A 22,647-nucleotide genomic window follows, 5' to 3' on the forward strand; every position below is an offset into this window, starting at 1 on the left:
CGCGATTTTTTTCTGTTCACCACACCAGCAGACTCAAATAGTGAAGAAGTCTTTACCTAAGAAAAACCTAGAAGGTTAAAAAATTAAAATTTAAAAATAGTGGCAGCGCAGCAAGCCCTAAGTATTTTTTATTTTCTTCAAGTAAGTAAACCGTACTAAGTAGGTACATAGGTCACTTGGCGAGCGACTCCTGCGAGGGTAGCGGCGTGCGACACTTGACCTCCTCCCGCTGTTCGCGCGGCTGCGGCGCCAGCTCGGGCTCGTTGGGGTTGTGTCGCCGCAGGTGCTCCGCGAGCCACAGCAGCGGCTCCGCGGGCCGCTCGTGCGCGAGCGCGGTCAGCGCCGGCGAGAGTGTGGGCGTGATGTGCTTCTGGATGTAGTCGCTGATTTGCCACTGACGGAGGAGCGGGCCCACCACCACTAACAACAAACAAATTATAAGCTAAGAGACGGTCAACTTAACTACCTACTACTTAGGTACTTTTTTAAGTACAATACAATACGAATATTATAAATACAAAAGTGTATATCTGCTAGCTTTATACGGCTTATCCGCGTTACGATTTAACGCGATTTGGCGATTTTGTCCAAATTTTGTAGGCAGGTATCTAATGATAGCTTGTGTCTTGGGAACGTCGCAGACTAGGACTTTTATTTTTTACTAATTTACGCAACAACATGTTGATACTGACTGGTGGGAAAGAAGAAGTGTATTTCCCGCAAGGCCTCCGCGTGGTTCTCGCTGCCGTGTAGCGCGTTGAAGTAGTCGCCGTACTTGGTGCGCCGCCCGTAGCACGCGCGCAGGCTGTCCGGCCAGTAGGCCTGCGCCTCCACCACTCTATAAAATACGACAGAAGCAGATATAGGTATAATGGCAGAATCCTCTTTGATTTTACTAGGATTGAAATGAAACGGGTTTGTGAATTGTGATGGAATAGGTGTTACCTCGCTGGGCCCATCAGAGTGCGCTACTTGTATGCAGTTTCTCGTAGCGAGGACAAGCGTGATGATAGGCCCGCTGGACATGTGGGCCACACGAGGTGCGGGAAGTGATGTTTGCCACTAATTACTACATCAGCAGGTGGTAGGTGCTACCTCGCTGGCTAGGATAAGCGCGATGATAGGCTCGCTGGAGATGTGGGCCACGAGATGGGGAAGCGATGTTTGCCACTAGTAACTGCATCAGCAGGTGGTAGGTGTTACCTCGCTGGGCCCATCAGAGTGCGCCACTTGTGTATGCAGTTTCTCGTTGCGAGGACAAGCGCGATGATAGGCCCGCTCGATATGTGGGCCACGAGATGCGGGAAGTGTTGTTTGCCGTAGTGGCCCCTGTACAGCTCGGCCGCTTGCTCCGGTGTCAGGCGGACTTCCCTTCTCTGCATGATTAAAATATTTTGCAAAGTTGGTGTGTGGTTGGTGCCAGGGAAAAAGAGCTCTGGACATAAGCATGCTTCTGCGCATAGTTATTGTACTTTCCCACAGCGTGGGAAGCGAAAGATTGGCTGACGGAAATACCTTAGAGCGGCAGAAGGACACCCCTTCTAGGTCGAGACTCATTTCGTATTGTACTATCCAATAGATAAAAAACATACGCACTACTTACTAGCTATATTTCTGTAATGAAAAAGTTTCTGATAGAGAAAGAGCCCGGGAGCCGGGCCTGTCCTTCGTTATTTTATACTTAAAAGCTGAAAGTTTAATTGCGCATTGTCCCCAACACATTACACAGGGAGGAACTGTCAGCGACTATGAAGTTTGGATCATGGTGGCATTGGCAGATAGCAGATAACTAAGACGTATAGAATCTTTCATCAAGGTATAAAGTATACCCACTTATTTTTTTCTTCAGAATTGAATAACTTCTGTTGCAGAAGTATAGGGATGGTCTTCAATAATAGTCAGTTTCCAATTTCACTTCACTGTATTTTTAAGCATAGCTTGCGCCTTCGACTTAATTCTCACAATTGACCGCCATTTTTATTAAACCTACGCTTTTTATACTAATTTGACAGGACAGCAAAACTGACATATTTTAAAGGTTGGTATTATTTAACTTCCAGTATTTTACAAATTGCAAAGTGATTGAACTAAATGATACTTCCTGTGACGTCACAAATCATTAACGTAACAATTAAATCAGCTAGATGTTAAACATGACACAAAATATGTTGATTCAAATAGTTAACAATTAAATATGACTCATAGTCCATTCCCGCCAGATATAAATAACAATCAATCCATTGTATAAGTCTGGATGCCTCATGATGATGGCAGCCATGGAGATGTGGTTTTTGACATTCGGCCATCCTGGAAAGGCCGTGTCTCACGGCACTCGGATAACATCCCCGCTTTCGCACCATCAGTCACCTGACAAAAGAGAAATACCGAACAGTATTCACTTGATTGATACTTAATTTTATTACAAATATGTACCTACATATTAATAGCATATACCATATAAAATATTCAGTTGATTTATTAAGTTATCAACTACTTCTAATCAAAATTGTTATTAATGTTCCTCTTTTAATCATTACTTTAAATGTTTTGCTATAGTATTTAGGTAATACATAATGGTAACATTTGATTACCAGAGGTGGGTGTTTGAAATTGATGAAATGTAAACGATTTCGTTGTATCTGCAATCCAAAATTGTAGGTAGGTACTTGTCTATCCAGATAAGTTTATAACAGCTGACGTCATGACTCATGAGACCATTTTATTAAGGTGGCGCAGTACGCTCGACCTAACCTGTATGCTTTTCACTTGACATTGTATGAGAAAGGTGAGAAGCACGATGATTTTTACTGAAATCAAGGGTATAGGAAAAGTATTTTGAGAAAACAAAAATACTAAATGTATGTTCGCAAAATAGTAGAATATTTCAACTAATGAATAAATAAACTATGTCTAGTGTTAATTTGCTTTAGAATTTTCATACCCTAATTATTTATTTACGCCCAAAGTTGTCATAAATTTAGTGTTAAAATAGGAATCTTTTGAGGCTCGTAACTTTCAAATCAATATTTTTTTTAATGTTTAATATATCAATAAACCTAGATAATGGCAAGACAAACCGATGTAATACTTAGTTTTGAGCATATCATATCAAATAATGTAGTAATTACCCTCCTACGTTTGTATGAAGAAAGCACTGAACTGAGCCCACTTAAGAAGTTAAAATTGGTTTAGATATCTACTGCACAAGAAAAGCTAGGTTTGACATTGTAGCATATCACGGGTTATTTTTCAAGGTCGTTATTATATTATTATCAAGTTAATAACTGGGTAAGTAACTGACGTTCGACGTTCCTAGAGTTCTGCATTAGGAAGAACTTTACATGGGCATGACACCTATAAACTTAAGAAAAACAGTATGCATACTTAGACGAGATTTCATTTCTATCCCTTTTAAATCTGCAGGGGACGATTATTGAATTTTATATTCTTATGGTCTTGTTTTAGCAGAGTTTACTGTAGGTACTTTTAATTCATCTCGAACAATTTATCATGGGAAGGTCAAATAGATTCCATATCCAAGTCATTGTGTTGGAGAGAATAGAGATCACACAGAGACTATGTTGGAGTGATTCACACACACACACACACGTACACACAGAGGCACACACACCATTTGGGTAGGCGACACATATGTATGTCACACGTTGCACATATCACACAGACTATTTGCGCAGGTCACACAGCCCCGTTGGGTAGGTCACACAGACTCGATGCGCAGGTCACCAAGACCATTTGCGTCGGTCAAACAGTCTTCTTTACGATTTACTACAGTCCCTTCTTTAGGAAGATCTCACAGATATGCTCTAGGGATGTGACAGACATCATACTTCAAATGCATTTTTAGTCCAATGATGAGTTTCCATGAGGAATAAGGAACAGAACACGGGTACAGAATAAAACAGTCAGGATAGAAAGTATAAGAATCATCTTACAAACAAGAATCATAATATTATTGATACAAGAAACAGGACTGATACAGACTAAAGCATGTAGGGGAGTAATTCTGACAATGCAAGAATGTCATTCGTCACTTATCGGGATTTTTTGAATTTATAAAATTACAGGAGTAATGTTACTGGCATGTCTCAGTTGCATATTAAATAATAAAATCAAACTAAAGGAGTTTCTAATTTTATATAACACTATTATTTAATTAATGAGTTATTCATAATAAAAGTTTATTACTAATTAATTAGGATTTTGAACTTATGGACCAATATTTCAATTTAATCGTGATTTCTGTATTTTAATCATACTTACTAGATTTACTGTAATACTTAATGTAATGACTGTAGTATAATTAAATTAAAGTAGAGTTGAGCTTCGTTTAACTATAAGTTCTACCTACAGTAAGTTTTTAGTAGTAAGTTTTTTATCTAATTTCACTCTTGACGATGACATTTTTAGGGGAAGTCACTTTCGAAAGTCACTCAGACATTTCGATAGGGAAGTCACTCAGAAGTTTCGTTACGGAAGTCACACAGATATTGAGAAGTCACTCAGATGTTTTTTATGGAATTCACACAGATGTTCCATTAGGGAAGTCACTCAGACATTTAGATAGGGATGTCACTCAGATGTTTCGTTATGGAAGTCATACAGATTATCCGTTAGGAATGTCACTCAGATGTTTCGTTACGGATGTCACACAGACGTTCCATTAAGAAAGTCGCGCAGTCTTTCAGATAGGGAAGTCACTCTGATTTATCGTTAAGGAAGTCACACAGTCGTCCCGTTAGGGAAGTCACTCAGACATTACATGTTTGATGATAATTAGCATCTGCTGATTTAGCGATATATTACCTTTCGATTCAAAATTAATAACTGTTAGTTTTAAGTAGGTACATCGATATTATTTAGCTCATAATATGTATATTTCAACGTTGCCAGTGCGGCTCCCTCCGGTGCAAGGTCGCCACTCCAGCACCCCAGGACACCCCAACGTCTATCGATTGATGATGATGATGATGATGTCGATGATGTATATTTTGTATCTGTGTACTTTTATTATAATGAATTTTATTTAATCTATTGATGACATTTAAATTGTGTCTTGAACTAAGCCCTGCCCGCTTAATTTTGCACATCAGTCTTTTTTTCAACTACATATTTCGTTGTCAGTTTAGTAATTTTATGCTTCGAAGTCATGACGACCGTGCTCGAAAAATAATAGTTCACGATCGTAATCACCTATAATTGGTTGATGCTCACCATCACTCATCAGCTATCATGCATTGTTGCAACAAGAATACCTAAAAATCGGCCTATCACAATAATTGAGATTGTAATAATATTTGATACAGTTTATCCGCAACTGACCCACTGCTGTCATTGTAACATTATTGTCTTCCTGCAATTCGTAAACCTATCTTACTATTACTTATTAACTTGTAAGCATAATCCTATTACCTACTGAATTTCATCTGTACTAGCCAATGGTTAACCTGTACGCTATCTATCTTTTAGTTACGATAGTCTCTTTTATATTTATACCTAGTTTTATTGTGTATGAATTTTGTTTTAACTTATTTATTTTTTATTAAAGTTATAGAATGTACACTGTACAGGGCATTATTTTTGTTAAATTCAATGCCACAAAACCTGGTAACCTACATAATATTTGAGATAGTGGGTAGGTAAGAAAAATGTGCAGCTCAACTTGTAACATCGTGGTATTGCTGTTAGTGAAACCGGTAGTAGTGATCCGTAGGTAATTATTACACACTATATAGATTGCTCTTTTTTTTTTAAGTTTACGTTTGTAATTTATGTAGAGAATTTTTCTTAAAATTTTTCGTAAGATTGATTTTTAACGTAGGAACAATAAATTCGAGTCGTCATTGTTGTTGGTTAGTCAAATAAACAAAATATAAATTAAAAAAAATAGTTGCTGAGTTTTTGTCGGCTATTCTCAGGTCTGGGCGCGTTTAGAACCGTCGTAGCTTTAGTTTCAAGTTTAAGTAATTAATGATCACCATTACATTATTGTTTTACAAATTCAACAATTAACGACCAAAAAGTGTACAATGTTACCCAATTTGAATAAATGTTTTGACTTTGAAATAGTGTATCTATGACTACTTATCTAAAAAGAATTCAGTACCTACACACAGTTCCTAGCAAAAATTAAATTTCCAACATTAATCTGGCTCTATTTTCTGGTCTTCAAGGTGTTTAATTAATTTTATAAATTTTGTTACATTAAGATTAGTTGGCTAGACGTATTGTAGTTTTCTTAGTTTTATTGGGTTTCTCACACAGTTTTTAACTTGGATAAGTCACACAGACATTATATTGGAAAGTCATTAGAATAGAATAGAATAGAATGTTTTTTTATTCATGTAAACTTTTTAAAAGTGCTTATGAATAGTCAGGTAGTTTTAATTTACCAGTAGGTAAGCATGAATAGGTCACACAGTCACTAAAGTTGGGTAAGGATTAAATAATTCAAATGTCCTCGTATTTAAAGTCTCGTGGTGAACTGATTGCGGCCGATCCGAACAAATCAGACCAACAACTTGGAAACCAAGATTAATATTTATATGTATGAGCCTTTAGTTTTGAAACCGGAACAGAATCTACTTACTACATCACCTACGTTTATAAAGTAGCATACATACTTCAATGCAGATAAACCCTCCAGAGATGGAATAGCATAAGTTATTTTAGTTACGAATAAGAACATTAAATATTGTATTAATCAGCACACTGAGCCACCCTATGAGGCGGTAGTCATGGGACTCATGGACCTATGCGGTGGTCAGATTTTGTGATTCGATTTATTCCTCAGGATTTGCGGTGACTGGAGTACTTAGTAACGTGTACAAAGGTTATTTAATTTTATCGGCTGCCTAGTGATAATGATAATCAGACCTACATCGGAGAGATCACAAAAAGTATACACCTATTTTTTTGTAATTAGACACACATGCACATTATTTTACACAAATTATTACATAAAGTGATTATATTATGTGAGTGCACCTAAAGCCTCTCCTCATGATGAAATCTTTAGATACTTATGGTATTTTTAACTCATTTTACAAAAAATAACTTCCGGGATCAATGTAGGTAGGCAAAGATTCTATCTGCTTTAATGTAATATTATGAGAGTAATTTGCATATTATGCTTAGAAAATTTGTTGGTTAGATGTAATACGACTCACCGAGTGTAGGTATGCTCGACTTGTTGCTATGGCGACACAGGAGTCGCTGCCCTTGCGTCCCGCACGGCGCGGCGTGGCTCGTAGCGGCCGGCACGGCGCGGCGCGGCGCGGCGTGGCTCGTTGCGCCCCGATCACCCGATGCCGGATTTGTTGACATCAGCAACCCCGTGGCTCGTGATTGATCCGTCATCGTCAGGAGATTACAGCAGCGCTTCTTGTTCACGCGTGGCAAAGACGTAGTTGAACTTTAATCCCCTTTTCTACATCTTGAAGCCCGCGCTGAAGTAGTAGATTCTTTCACAATTTTCCGATGACGATAAAGTAAGTAGGGCGTCTGGTATTGGTATTGTAGACCGCAATTTTGCACGTAGATATTTCAACTTCAAGTCCTCTGATGTTATAATACACAGAAAAGTCCTCTGGTCGCATCTTGAAGATGAGTTTGCGTCGATATAGGCCCGCGGCGTAATTTTCTAAGCAGAGGCGTGGTGTTTTCAGAAGAGAAAAAAAAAATCTTTGACATTCTTCAATGTTCTGCTCTCTTCTCTTCTTAGTATCCCACTTCTGAAATGTTGCAGAAGTATAGGGATGGTCTTCAATAATAGTCAGTTTCCAATTTCACTTCACTGTATTTTTAAGCATAGCTTGCGCCTTCGACTTAATTCTCACAATTGACCGCCATTTTTATTAAACCTACGCTTTTTATACTAATTTGACAGGACAGCAAAACTGACATATTTTAAAGGTTGGTATTATTTAACTTCCAGTATTTTACAAATTGCAAAGTGATTGAACTAAATGATACTTCCTGTGACGTCACAAATCATTAACGTAACAATTAAATCAGCTAGATGTTAAACATGACACAAAATATGTTGATTCAAATAGTTAACAATTAAATATGACTCATAGTCCATTCCCGCCAGATATAAATAACAATCAATCCATTGTATAAGTCTGGATGCCTCATGATGATGGCAGCCATGGAGATGTGGTTTTTGACATTTCGGATATTAGAAATCACGTCATGCATTTTCAGACACTTATCATGGCAACCCCCTGCCAGACACCCTTACTTTTAAACTTTGACGGCATATATACCTACTTGTATACCTATTATGTCCCTTTCAGTGGACGTCAGCGATACGGCAAGTTCATCTTTATGTTCCTATGACAACCGGCAAATTACAAAATCGACAAGTAGGGTACCTAACGTAACCGCATAGTAGTAAAGTATGCTCGCATTGCAGAGCCAGTATGTACCTACTAGGGCCTAGTAACTATGCTCTTCAGAACTAAATAAAAATAAAAGTTCCTTCATTTACTATACATCAAAATTTTATTATTGTAATTCTATTGTATGACGCACGAAGGTAGGTACCTATCTACATAGATAAAACATAATTCATAAGCTCACCTCATGACTCATTTCATTATAATGATTACGTTAAGATTGTTATCAGTCCCTCAGTACTAGAAAATTAACTATAGATCGGTAGAGATAAGTCACGCATTTTATTTTAATACAGAGTTCACTTTAAAAGTAGGTACATAAAATCAACGTAAGGTACCTTTGAGGTCGTGTAGGTGCTTAGAACATTGTGTAGGTATATGGATGGCATACCGCATACCTATAGTACGCGACAGGTCGAGATCGCAATCGGGGTGGAGACGCCCCGCACATCCGCACAGCCTCGCGCTAACCCGGTGCGGGATAGGGCGTGTGACGTGCGGGTGTGCGGGTTGTCCGTCCCTTCGCCTCATACCCCGATTTCCATCTCGACCAGTCGCGAACTAAGTATACTTAAAAGATCAAAGGCTAAATAAATTACAAAAATTAATGAATTCAAAGTTGTAGTGGACAGCGGCACTCAAAACGTCAATGGGAATATGTGATTAGTTTTTTTTTTGGTTTTCATAGATAACAGCAGTGACCACCCCGACGCACGATGCTAGGGTGCTCAAGATCTAATGTGACAGGGCTGCATCTATTTTATTTTTATTATTTTATTAGGTTTTACAAAATCCCATGGGAACTCTTTGATTTTCCAAGATAAAAAGTGTCTATGTTACTCTCCAGGTCTTCAACTACATATACTTATCAAAGAATCAGGTCCATCCGTTGTTCCGTTGCGGCGTGATTGAAGAATAAACCAATGAACAAACACACTCTCGTATTTTATATTAATATTAGATGATGCATGCCTGAGAGTTCTCCATAATGTTCTCAAAGGTGTGTGAAGTCTATCAATCCACACAGGGCCAGCGTGGTAGACTATGGCCAAAACCCTTCTCATTCTGAGAGGAGACCCGTGCTCTGTAGTGAGCCGGCGATGGTGATTATGCCCGTGACTTCATCCGCGGGGATTTTTTAAAATACGGCGGGAACTCTGATTTTCCGGGATAAAAATTCTCATGACAATTTGCGGAACGCAAACTACTTCTACATAGTATAAATCGACTAAACGGATGGGCCTTTAATAATCCCTTGGGAATTCTTTTATTTTCGGGAAAAAAGTAGCTTATGTCCGTCCCCGGGATGTAAGCTAGCTCTGTACCAAATTTCATCAAAATCGATTAAACTGTTTGATCGTGAAAAGCTAGCAGAAAGACAGACAGACACACTTTTGCATTTATATATTATAATATTATAGTATGGATTATGGATTGGGAGGATTAAGTGAAAATAGGCTCATGTGCCTAATACTCACCTAATGGTTTTAAATCGTAATCTTTAGACTTTCAATTTCGACTTACAGAACTCGAAAATATGATAAAGGGTTTAAGTAAATAAAGCAAAAGTGGCAGCCCTACGCTAACAAGGGCTGTCTGTGACTTTAAATAATGAACGCGCCCTCGCTCTCGGCTAACGCGATGTATTTTGCATACGGCCCTCTCAACCCTTGCACACGCGCCGCTAGCCGCGGCGGACTCTCTGCTGCACCCTCCAATATCACGATCGATCTATGATTTTGTACTGTCTTCTAAATTTTTATTTGTTTCCTTACAACACAGACCTCTACTAATACAAGTACGCTTCGAATCTAGCAAAAATAGCTGACATTTTGTATGGCACATCATTTCCATTTCAGATCATCACTTTCCATCAGTTGTGATCGTGGTCAAGCGTGCGCCTATAATCAATTTAAAAAAAGACTTACGATGATGATGACTAATCTATCAAGACTAAGGAAGAAGAATACTAACAGCGAGAATCTGAAATCCATTGTTTTGTATATGGTCCACTATGTCCTCGGCGTCCTCATACGCTTCTGGTTTGATGATCGCCAACGTTCTCTCCGAGAAGGAGTGGTATTCTGCATCGGTGTCAGACGACGCGATCGACATTTTGTTACTTTAATAATGCGTAAGTAGGTATGCCGTTTGGTTTTCGTCTTGTTTGTCCAATTTACGGTGTAATTTTCAATATGGGATTTTACAAACGTTTCCTTTATTTTGGAAACAATCAACAATTTGAAGGAAACAAATGAGTTGTTTATTTCATACATTTGATAATTTCATGTCATTTTTTATTTGTCTATGACCTATGTAATATAGGTAGAATAAAAATTAAACTTTAACTTTGGAGGCCACGGAGGCCAATGGTTGACCTATTTGGTAGGTAGGTAGGTATAAAACCTGATGGGTACCATAAAGGTACCAGACCATCCATTTTATCCATACTAATATTATAAATGCGAAAGTGTGTTTATCTACTTGTTGCCTTTTCAAGGCCCATCTGTTGAACCGATTTTGACGAAAGATACAACATTAATTATTTTATTATATTGAGTCTTGATAATTTAACATAATATACTTAGGCAGAGATAATTTATTTATCTCTGCCTAAGGAGAGTTTTCCTGTTCGCCCTAGGAAAAGTTCCACTATTAGCTCGATAAACACATGCGTCAACATGATTAGGTACCATTAACCTGTTTATAGGTATACCTAGTATAGGGCTGCCATAATTGCTGAAAGGGCGACCGGGACATCCATCCATATGCAAACTGATTCTGTAATTTCGAATGTGTCAGTCTGTCTCTCTGCACTTAGAACGGCTTTTTGTCCCGGAATATGAAAGAGTTCCCACGTGATTTTTAAAAAATTTAATCCATGTGGACGAAGTTGCAGGCACTAACTAACGCAAAATAAAAGCGCGAGCGAAGCGAGCGCAAAATTTTTATATATTTATGAAAAAATCTGTAGATATTAATCATCATCATCATCATGATCAACCCATCACCGGCTCACTACAAAGCACGGGTCTCCTCTCAGAGTGAGAAGGGTTTTGGCCATAGTCTGCCACGCTGGCCATGTGCGGATTGGTAGACTTCACACACCTTTGAGAACATTATGGAGAACTCTCAGGAATGCAGGTTTCCTCACGATGTTTTCCTTCACTATTAAAGCAAGTGATATTTAATTAATTAAAACGCATATAACTCCGAAAAGTTAGAGGTGCGTGCCCGGGATCGAACCCCCGACCTCCGATTAGAAGGCGAACGTCCTAACCACTAGGCTATCACAGCTTAGGTATTAATATTACACTAATATTATTAAGTGTGTCGGTATATCTATCTGTCTGTTATCTTTTTACGGCCTTATCCTTTTAACCAGGTACTATTCAGGGATAGCTTGCATCCCGGAAACAGACATAGGCTCTTTATCCCGATAAATCAAAGAGTTCCTACCGGACTTCTATGCAGACAAGATTGCAGGCAGGGATTAACTAATACAGAACAAAAGCGCGAGCGAAGCGAGCGCGAAATTTTTTAATATTTACAAAAAAATTGGTAAATTCAAGAACTAGTATATTATCCATTTCAAAAATAACTTCCTTTTGTCTGGGATTTCGGAACCCCCTGCCAAACCGGGACAACTAACTTACTGACCGGGACACCGGGACACAACGCTTCAGATCAGGACTTGTCCCGGTGTACCGGGACGTATGGCAGCCTTAACCTAGTAGGTATTATATTCGATTGAGCACATTACCTACTCTTAAGTCTTGACACAGAATGAGGCTACCCGTCGTGTAAATATCAATAGGTACGTTTTTCTTCCTTTTCCTTACAATATCAATACAACTTATTACTTACTTATTAACGTTTGACTTTGGCTTCACATGTTAAATATTTAGGTAAAGCTGTATGCCTGACTCGAGGCCTATTTTTGATCAAAATTCAAGCATTATTTAAGTCTGACTACATGCTGAAGTACCTACTTATGTAGCTATCTTCTTGTAAATTAAAAACTGCATACGTTTTTTCTTATTAGTTTTAAAACTACTGAGTGATGCACGACCAAATAAATAAACAGACAAACGTCATCATAAACAAATCTTTACACCCCTAGATGGGCTCATCTTGATCAATCTTTTGCCATTGGTGCTGATCGAAAGCTATTTCTGTTCAACCCCGACCTCCAAAACCTAGACGAACCTAGAAAACTGTAACACAGTTTCATTATAGTGGAAATTAAGTCAATTTCATATAACATATATGAAACGAGGCATCCCGCCGCGACAACATCAAAGCCATATCAAATACATTCTCCTTCCTTTTCATTACAACATCAATATAAATTAAGACGTCATAATCAATACAATCGGCAATTGCAGACGGGAAAACTGGCACGCATTTTCCGGCGTGTCCGAGCCACCCCCGCGTGTGGTGCGGGCGGGGGTGACGCGGGGTGTCCGGGGGGCGCCGAGGGGGCGCCGGGGGGTGGCTCCGCCCGGGAGCGCAGGGCCCAGTGCCCCCCGAACGCAGCGGCGGCGCGACGCCTCCCTGAGTACCGCGACATGCGTTGACGTCTCCCGCCACCCGAACACCACCGCCGTATACATGGACAACTCCTGCCTCCTCGACCTCCTCATCAGGTGCTTCGCGATGACCGAGCCCGAGGACCTGAACTTCACCGCGTTCACCGACCTCTGCCGGCTCTGCTCGCTCAAGAGCGGGCCTCGCCTGCACATATTCGACAAGGAGTCCGAACAGCGCCAGATACTGTTCAAACTCCGGACCTGTTTGCCCACTATGGTGAGCCTTTACTCCACTACGCATACCTACCTCGCCTTACCTATTCAAACTCTACATCATGTTTGAATAGATTGCATGGCAAATAAACGGGCATCATACCTCTATAACCTCCGGACCTGTTTTCCCCCTATAGGAAGCTTTTAGTCCACTTCACACAATATCTACTTTGCCTTACCAATTCAATCACTACATTATGTCTACAGGCAAAAAATAGGTATTAAGTACTGTATCCCCTGTTCACCCACATTGTTGGTGAGCTTTTGTATCTCAATCACAAAATATACAAAGGCGAATACGTCGTAAGTATAATAGACAACAGTATTAATGGGTTCTAGTTTTAGCAATTGCTTGTTATATCGCGCGATGGCAAGCTTTTTCACATTTCATCACCTTTCAGGCTTTCACCTTTATTTCTGTATTGATTCACTAAATATAACCGTGTATAACTACATACAAGACTGTAAGGTAAATAAGTATAGTAAATAAACAGGTCTCCGAGGCAAGGCGAGCGCAGTTAGTGATGTAGACTGTAGAGAGACGTAGTGCCGTAACTCGTAGACGCATGCGCTCTACGCGCTACGAAACTTACTCGGATTGCGGGGCAATAAGTACGGTTTAAGCACGATACCTGTTGAACTTTTGGAGGAGATCGCTTTGAGTGTTACTTTATTGAATGTTTTGTTCAAAATGATTTTTTTTCTTTCTATTATTGAACCTTAGTACCTACGAATTCTGGTACGAGGAAGATGGCCAACGAGCATAAAATTACCGCATGAAACTTTTAGAGCTTAAATTCACCTGTAACCAAAGGTTCTAAGACCGCAACACGGACTGTGTTGCGGTCTTAGTACCTAATTTGCAAAAGATATGGCGTCAAATGGGTCCATTTTATGCAACCAACATACCTACTTATTGGAAAATCTTTGCGTTTCAAGCATTTTTACATGACTTCCCAATAATGGAGTACTTACGGAGTTTTTTGGAGTTTTTTATGGAGTTTTTTAATGCTTTATTCGGCCATAACTTTTAATTGCGAACAGATTTGGATGTATGTGGTGTCGTTAGAATCCTTACTTCATCTCAAATGACACTAGCCCAGACCCTGATGATGCAAACTGCAATCGGGTTGTAGAAAACTTTTTAAATTAGGTACTTGGTTAGGCATCTACTAAAGTTTTTTTTTCAATAAGTGATCCTAGTTTGGTTAAAATTGGTTTAATATATTTTATACCCACAAGTTACACAAGTACCTACCCTTTTGCGTCATCTTACAATATTTACAAAGTACTCTGTTACTTCTCGTTCAATTTATCCGAACCAAACACAATTTCCCTTTACGAACTCTGTCAATAGACAAACTACAGTCACAGTTGTGGCTTTCAAAAAGCAACTCTATGAAACGCAAAATAAGGTCTATATTTATTTCATGCTTTAATAGTAAAGCTTCAAGAGATTAAGAATAGCACGTGGCATAAACCCAATCCATACATCTTCCTACTTGCCCTATCCACAAGTGAGTTCGTTCTACGGATTAACGTCATGTAATGCGCTATAGTTAAACGAGTGTGTAATTTGTTGATTTTGTTATACCATTGGTAATATACTTAGTTCGGAAGTTTCCGTTGTAAGCATTATTTGAAGAAGTAACTAAATGGAGGAAACAAATCCATGAACAAACTCTTGTAAACAAATCGAGGTAAAAGTACAATGGTATATCTATGAGGTACCTCATTAATAACAAATCTAACACTATACCAGACAATCAATAAGAGTAATTTATTACCTATTTTGAATAAATCATTTGACTTTTGACTTTTGACTTTAACTAGCTTAGACCCGCCACTTTGTCCACGTTGACTACACAAATTTCAAACCCCTATTTTAATCAATTACGGGTTAAATTTTCAATAATCCTTTCTTAGCGGACGTCTACGGGTTAATAGCTATCTGCATGCCAAATTTCAGCCCGATCTAGGATGGTTTGTTGGTTTGTCCTGCGTCGTCGTTGCACGTCACAACGGTGCAACGGATTGCCGTGATTTTTTGCATGGGTATAGATAAAGACCTGGAAAGTGACATAGGCTACTTTTTATCCCAGAAAATCAAAGAGTTCTCACGGGATTTTTTTAAACCAAATTCCACGCGGACGAAGTCGCGGGCATCAGCTTGTTATAAATAAAGTTACGATAAGATTTGAAGTGGCTAATAACCCCTAAAATAAAGAGATTTAAAATAATTAAATATTTTAACACGAGTAGATATCGTAAAACTACAGTGAAAATAGAACAAAATATAAATTACCCATTGACTTTCAAGTTTTGACGCATTCTGTTGTAAAATAATGTACGAAATTTTCATGCAGAGTCGATCGCCTCGCGCGCGATTATTCAGTTGCCTCCAGGGAAATATATATTTCGTGGTTTCCCGAATAAAAAATTCAACATACAGGCAGTCTACATAAATTGCATGAGTCCGATAGAAATTTTAACAAAATTCAACGCTAGTAGCTGATGAGAATATTACCTACTAACCAAAGGAGGTCTGAATACTATTGTTTATTTTGCCTTTACCTCTGTGCCTCAAAGATTGTTTTTACTAACCCCTACTTACTTATTAATTATTTTAAATTCTTTTAACAGGTAATTTAAAACGTTAAAAAACCCCGACTGAGGTTTGCACTGCATCCTTTTCAGATCGCTCATTAAAGCACACAAAATCCGCCATTTTGAATTATTAAGAATTTTATATACTTAGTGATACTTGCGCTATCATTACAAACCTAATGACCTATCATTTAACAAAATCGGTTGAGCCGTTGAGTAGTTATGAGCGGAGTTAGGAACGGATATACACACGTACAGGTCGAACACATAATCCTCCTTTTAGACTGAAGTCCAAAATTAAGGTTAAGTATATGTAGGTACTCAAAACTTTACTACCATAGTAAAGTTTTGAGTACCTACTCATAACTTAAGTATACCTCATAACTCATAACTCTTTTTTACCGCAGTCGGGTAAAAATTTATGAGTTTTTAGTTATAAGACGAACATATTCTTTGTGACACCAGAGTATTTAAGTATATATGTTTTAATTTTGTTGCAAATTACTGCTTGCAATTCATTGTCCTCTGTATATCCAGCAGATATCGAAAGACGACTTCCTGCCGAAGAAGATCTGCGAACGCTGTGTAACGAGGCTCGAACAGCTTTACGAATGGCGACAGAGCTGCCTCAACACGGACTCAGTGCTGAGGAACTATGCAGAGTCTATGAGGATCGTCACCTCTACTATCAACTTTCAGGTAAGTCACTGGATCCATTAAATATTGAAGGAAGAAGATCTGCAAACGCTGTGTGATTCGGCTCAAACAACTTTACGAATAGCGTCAAAGCTGCCTCAACACGGACTCAGTGCTGAGGAAGTTCGCTAAGTCTATGAGGATCGTCACTTCTACTATCAACTTTCAGGTCAGTCAATGATTCCATTAAATATTGAAGGAAGAAGATCTGCGAACGCTGTGTGATTAGGCTTAAACAACTTTACGAATGGCGTCAAAGCTGCCTCAATACGGACTCAGTGCTGAGCAACTACGCCGAGTCTATGAGAATCGTCACTTCTACTAATAACTTTGAACTTTCAGGTCAGTCAATGATTCCATTAAATATTGAAAGAAGATCTGCAAACGCTGTGTGACCAGGCTTGAACAATTTTACGAATGGCGGCAGAGCTGCCTCAAAATAGCCTTTGTGCTGAGGAAGTACGCCGTTGTATTTTCACCTTACAGCTCAGTCCGCTCTCCGTATTCATTAGATATTGAAGAAAGAACTGCTCTTAAAATACCTATGTGTCCAGGCTCAACAAACAAAATTCAAGTGCTTTTTGTTGTAAGTAAATTAAGTAAGCTATAATTCATGAAATTGTTTTCAAGGTTTGAGCCGAGCAGGACATGACATACATTTTATGTACAACCTAAAACAAAATAAGAAAATAAAAGATAATTATTAAGCTTGATTACATGTGATTGCAATTATAGATATAATAAGTAGGCCAGCAAAAAAACTGTACCTACAGGAAAATTCAGGACTGATAAGTGATATTTAGATAGGTACCTACTAAGTATCACTGATAAATCGATAGTGAATGAATGACGCAAATCGATAATTTTTGTTAGCTAAATATATCTACCGGTTATAAAAATATTTGGAATCATGTTTCCTCAGCGAAAAAAATTGCTTTATATTATTATTTTTAATACATGTGGTAGTTATCTACCTATACATGTCAAAAGTAGCTTTTACCCGAGACTTCTGATACAACTATCAAACTTCTCCGTAAACTTTGGTATCCATGATAGATTTTCCTCATGAAGAAAAAGGTCTCAAAGCCATTGGGTTTTTTATGGTACTTGTACTTAGGTATTACAATTAAAATTGCAGAAAGTTTTAGAGATAAAGGTAAAATATGAAAGGCCCTTAACAATTATTATCTAATAGGTTCTTAGCTAGCCAGAATTAATTCCGACAGCGTAAAGGTAGAAACATATACCTAGCTACCCAGGTCACTGCGTTTAATTACATCACTGAATTTAGCTCGACCCCGATATTCATTTTTCTCGGTGAAAAACCTAGTTAGTGTTAGTGTCGGTATCTACTTATATATTATGCTTTCTAAATCAATATCATCTCTTACAACCTAAAAACCTTAAATATAGCTTATTAAAATCGAAAATAGTTATGTACTTAATCACAAAAGATATAGAGATCGTGGTCTATATCTATAAATAGCTTAACGATTAATTTAAAAAATGTATGCCTTTGAACGGTCTTGCTTGTTTCCTTAACAAAGGTACGCAATAAACATGTAAATCATGGAGTCTATATAAAAATACTTGCTAAACGTCAAAGGTACAATGTTGCTTGTGTGTTGGCACGCGGCCGGGCGGGCGGCGGCGATGCATGCACGGCCGTCCGCGTCGCGGCGCTAGGGCGGCCCGCGGCCCCTCTATCGACCGCGCGCGCCCGGCTATATCGACCCAACACCCCAAACGTAAACACAGCCAAATCGCAACCTTATCCTCAACTAAATAACATACTATTTCCAACTCCCAAGTCTTTACAAGTCACAAAACAACGACAAACGATTTCCAACCCAATAAAACCCGTAGCACAAACCTTTATCGAGTATCGCGAGTTTCATCTTCCAAGACCGTGCATTATCCACCCTAATGGGATAGTCATAAGGTTGTCATCGAAACACTAGGTTGTATGTTATATGCCACTTGGGAATTTGAATATTGGATACGCATGTCCGTTTTAACTCTTTGTTTTCGGGCACTTCATTATTGATGACTTTACAGAAACTAGATATTATCTAACGTTCTATAATGTTTGTTTTTTATCGAAACATATCTACATAATGCTCAAATCAGTCTTAAATAACATTTATGGGTGTTTCTTCGGAGCACTTTATATCGATGTCCGGGCGCTTATTTCTGTAACGATCCAATACAAAGGCCTGAAGTATTTTTTATGATACCTGAACTTCTTCTACCTACGACATTTGTTTAATATACTAAAAGTATAGTATAAATATAAACAATATTTTTACTCCCGTTATTCTGACTCCTCTGACGTGTCCGTTCGACATGTTTTTATACAGATCTAATAATATCTGATTTAATTACTATTAGATTAATGTTATAGGCAAATTATATGGAGAGAATATTAGTTGGTTTCTTCATCCATACTAATATTATAAATGCGAAAGTGTGTCTGTCTGTCTGCTAGATTTTCACGGCCCATTTATTCGACCGATTTTGATGAAATTTGGTACAGTGATAGCTTGCATCCCGGCGAAGGACATAGGCTACTTTTTATCCCAGAAGATCAAAGAGTTCCCGCAGGATTTTGAAAAACGTAAATCCACGCGGACGAAGTCGCGGGCATCAGCTAGTATTAAATATGTTTGACTTTTTACCTTTGTTAGTTTTTACATAATTTTGAGTTGTCCGGCCCGGAATTGTGACTACTATGGCGCGTGCTTTATTTGAGACTTGAGACCAAAGCTCTCCACTCAGGCAGTATTATTGGTATTCCATAAAACATGCTTGGAGACACACAAGCGGCTAGTAAGCATGGGTTCAGATTTTACGAACTGTAAATATTATGTAATATCTCTGGCCTTGGTTTCGATATTATTCTACGTTCTTTTTTACCTGTTCTAAATTGATAAATTAAAACATTAGCTTGATAGAATGCTTTAGTTAATAGGATGTAAATTGGGCGGTTTTTCAAAAAAATCTGATTTCAGTGTCACTGATTAATTTAGCATTAAAGCCATTGAAATCATACATTACCTCACTATCTTGGTATAACCTACTAATTATGACTGTTTACGCGTTTTGTGAGTTACTTTATATGTTGTCAGAATGCTACAGAAGTGCAGAACCTCTTAGGGTGGAAAAAATAAAAAAATTGATCCAGTGGAGTATGCTCTATGAAATATTATGTTTTTTTATACAAAAGTTCCTCTTCTTTCCGATTTTATAGCCTTCATCAGATTCCTCTGATTTCTCTGGTGACCAATCTTAAAGAATTTATAAAATCGAGTGTCTAACACATATAATAAGTATAATATGTTTTTTTTGGTTAGAAAGAATATAAGCCATGTTAAATGATTAATATTCCCCTTTCCTCTCCAATTAAGCGTCAAGCTTGTGCTAGGAGTAGGTACGACAATAGTGCAACGGGCGGGGTTTGAACCGTCGACCTTTCGGTTTTCAGTCCACTGCTTTACCCGTTGAGCTCTATTTCAACCACCTAAATACTGCTATGCTTTCTGACGTGTAAGTAAATCAATAACTTCCAAATGATCACTATTCACATAACGGTAATATAATGAAACTTAATTTACTGTCATTCAAAATCAGATATATCATGATAAAACGCAATTTTACTGTCAATCAAAATCAGATTCTAGTTTACAGAAATAAAAGTTATTTTAACATAAAAATTTAAAAGACTCAAGTCGTGACTGTAAGAGGTCTAGAGTGCAACATAAGTCATGCAAGGGCTGTGCACTGTGCAGTGTGCAGTACACGCATAGGGAGCAACTAGCAAGGTCGAAGGTAGGCACCCGGCTCGGGGGCACCGTTAACCCTGACCTAGCGGGGTGAAGGATATTCCTACTACGCCTCCCTCCGCCCGGGGGTGCACTACACCCTGAGCATCAGCGTTCAGCCTTCCCCGCTATAATGTGATGGATGATCAAAATAGGCTCACTACAGGTACAGCCTCCATATCTGAACCTTCTCTACTTGGCAACTGTGTACCCAAATTCTAATGCAGGTTGTTACAATGTTTATTACTTTTTTATTATAAAATTGGTACTGCTGCGGGACAAATTTTTATTCTTGGCCGATGTAAATAAAAATAATTTATAAGTGTGCAGATATTTTATTTCTTGTTCTTTTGTATTTCTTTCTGCCTATGTACCTTGCCTTATGCATGCCCAAAATACAGATAGACCTACCTAGAGCAAAGATAAAGTTTGTCTTTTATTTTATATACTAGCTTATGCTCGCGACTTCGTCCGCGTGGACTACACAAATTTCAAACCCCTTTTTAACCCCCTTGAGGGTTGAATTTTCAAAAATCCTTTCTTAGCGGATGCCTACGTCGTAATAGCTATCTGCATGCCAAATTTCAGCCAGATCCGTCCAGTAGTTTGAGCTGTGCGTTGATAGATAAGTCAGTCAGTCAGCCTTTTATATATTTAGAAGATTTTTTTGTGTTAGAGCTATAAAGTTTACAAAAAAGAAACAGGTTTTAAAATGAGTACTTATACAAGTTTTGCTATTAGCAATCATTACTTATTTTTACTCCAGCGACAATAATAAATACCAAAGCTATTCTTAAGTAGGAATTTTATTCATACCTCGACACAAGGTCATCTTATTGTCTAGATGGAATCATTAGCATTTCGATTTTCAGTAGACCTTTCTTTCGTGTTAATAATAACGACATTTCTCATTAAACATTGCTAACTACCTACTCTCAATAAAACTGCAGCTAAAATGTGAAATTTGAGTCGTTCACTTTAAACAGCAGGGAATACACACACACCGAACCATTTTATAAGCCTACTAGCGATCCGTCCCAGCTTCGCACGGGTAGCTTATTTAAATCAATTTCCGTAGGAATCTCTATTTTTAAAAATTAAAATATAGCCTTTATCACTCAGGAATAACGCAGCTTTCTTCTGGTAAAAGAATTTTCACAATCGGTTCAGTAGTTCCAGAGATTACTTCCTACAATTAACTTACAAACTTTACCTCTTTATAATATTAGTATAGATTAGTAGGTATAGCTGATGATGTCTAATAAATAATGTCCATCCATCCACAAAATTGCGTCATGTAATTTTTAATCCTATTTAATCATAGTAAGTACCACCTACTGTTTAATTCATAATTTACGACAAACTACTAACAATAATAATATTAACCTACCAGTAAGTAGGTACCTACGTGTAAAGACATATAAACCATTGAAGTTTTATTATTATTATAAAGAAGTTTTTTTCTCATTGAACTGATAATATATTGCATTCGGAAATTATGCTACTCAATAAAGTAAGGTAAAAAAGATAAGTGATAAAGAAAAATTATTTTGTAATCACATTTTGACTTAAAATTAATTCATTATAAGGTTTTTATATCGGAAAAAGATAAAAATTGCTTATATTTCGTAGAAGCTCTAGTCAGCGTGAAAGACCCCTGACACCCCTTCCGAGAAAAGGGAGAAACGTTCTCTCAAGTACCTACAGAGACGGCGTTACCCTTGAATTGTTAACCGACTTCCCAGTAATGTAAGTGAAGGTTTTACAGTTTCTATGTTCTATATAAACATTCTATGAGTCAATCATAATTATGTTTCCCATGGAAAGCTTCATCACCGCTACCGTAGCTAGACCGTAGACGGAAGCCATTTAACTTCTTAAATACATTTTTTAGGGTTCCGTACCTCAAAAGGAAAAACGAAACCCTTATAGGATCACTTAGTTGTCTGTCTGTCTGTATGTCTGTCTGTCGGTCTGTCAAGACACCTACAGGGTACTTCCCGTTGTCCTAGAATCATGAAATTCGGCAGGTAGGTAGGTCTTACAGCAGACATTAGAGGAAAAATCTGAAAACCGTGAATTTGTGGTCACATCACACAAAAAAAAATGTGGTCATGAACTAAAAATTTGTATTTTCAATTTTCGAAGTAAGATAACTATACCAAATGGGGTATCATATGAAAGGGCTTCACCTGAGCATTCTAGAACATAGTTTTATTTATTTTTATGCATCACAGTTTTTGAATTATCGTGCAAAATGTCGAAAAAAATACGACTCGTACTTGGCCGGTTATTAAC

General features: G+C 38.0%; 2 protein-coding genes across 6 annotated transcripts in view; one reads left to right on the forward strand and one right to left on the reverse strand.

The window, feature by feature from the left end:
* Positions 1 to 159: 159 nt before the first annotated feature.
* On the reverse strand, positions 160 to 10,535 carry LOC117984774 (nucleoside diphosphate kinase homolog 5). Its single transcript, XM_034971423.2, has 4 exons — positions 10,395 to 10,535; positions 1,204 to 1,376; positions 693 to 838; positions 160 to 420 (listed from the first exon to the last, which is right to left on the reverse strand). Exons 1-4 carry the CDS (start codon positions 10,533 to 10,535, stop codon positions 173 to 175), a joined length of 708 nt encoding a protein of 235 aa, XP_034827314.1. The 3' UTR covers positions 160 to 172.
* A 2,426-nt stretch (positions 10,536 to 12,961) lies between these two features.
* Positions 12,962 to 22,647, forward strand: part of LOC117984242 (uncharacterized) — an 18,564-nt gene continuing 8,878 nt past the window's right edge. For 3 of the 5 annotated variants that reach the window (XM_069500053.1, XM_069500057.1, XM_069500055.1), the window contains exons 1-2: positions 12,962 to 13,229; positions 16,370 to 16,531. In XM_069500053.1, coding sequence (XP_069356154.1) covers positions 13,035 to 13,229; positions 16,370 to 16,531 — 357 coding nt within the window. In that variant the 5' untranslated portion in view covers positions 12,962 to 13,034. Of the gene's footprint in view, positions 13,230 to 16,369; positions 16,532 to 16,552; positions 16,698 to 22,647 lie in introns of those variants that run through there. The other 2 variants (XM_069500054.1, XM_069500058.1) reach the window with 2 other exon arrangements.

Source organism: Maniola hyperantus, chromosome 8 (genome assembly GCF_902806685.2).
Source record: "Maniola hyperantus chromosome 8, iAphHyp1.2, whole genome shotgun sequence".
Taxonomy (NCBI): Eukaryota; Metazoa; Arthropoda; class Insecta; order Lepidoptera; family Nymphalidae; genus Maniola; species Maniola hyperantus.

Coding starts and splice junctions, on each gene's coding strand:
- LOC117984774 (XM_034971423.2), bottom strand. CDS start 10,535: ATGTCGATCGCGTCGTCTGACACCGATGCAGAATACCACTCCTTCTCG. Junction 1,377..10,394: donor ATGGATTTCAGATTCTCGCT/GTTAGTATTCTT, acceptor TTAATCATGCAG/AGAAGGGAAGTCCGCCTGAC. Junction 421..692: donor ACACTTCTTCTTTCCCACCA/GTCAGTATCAAC, acceptor GTTTGTTGTTAG/TGGTGGTGGGCCCGCTCCTC.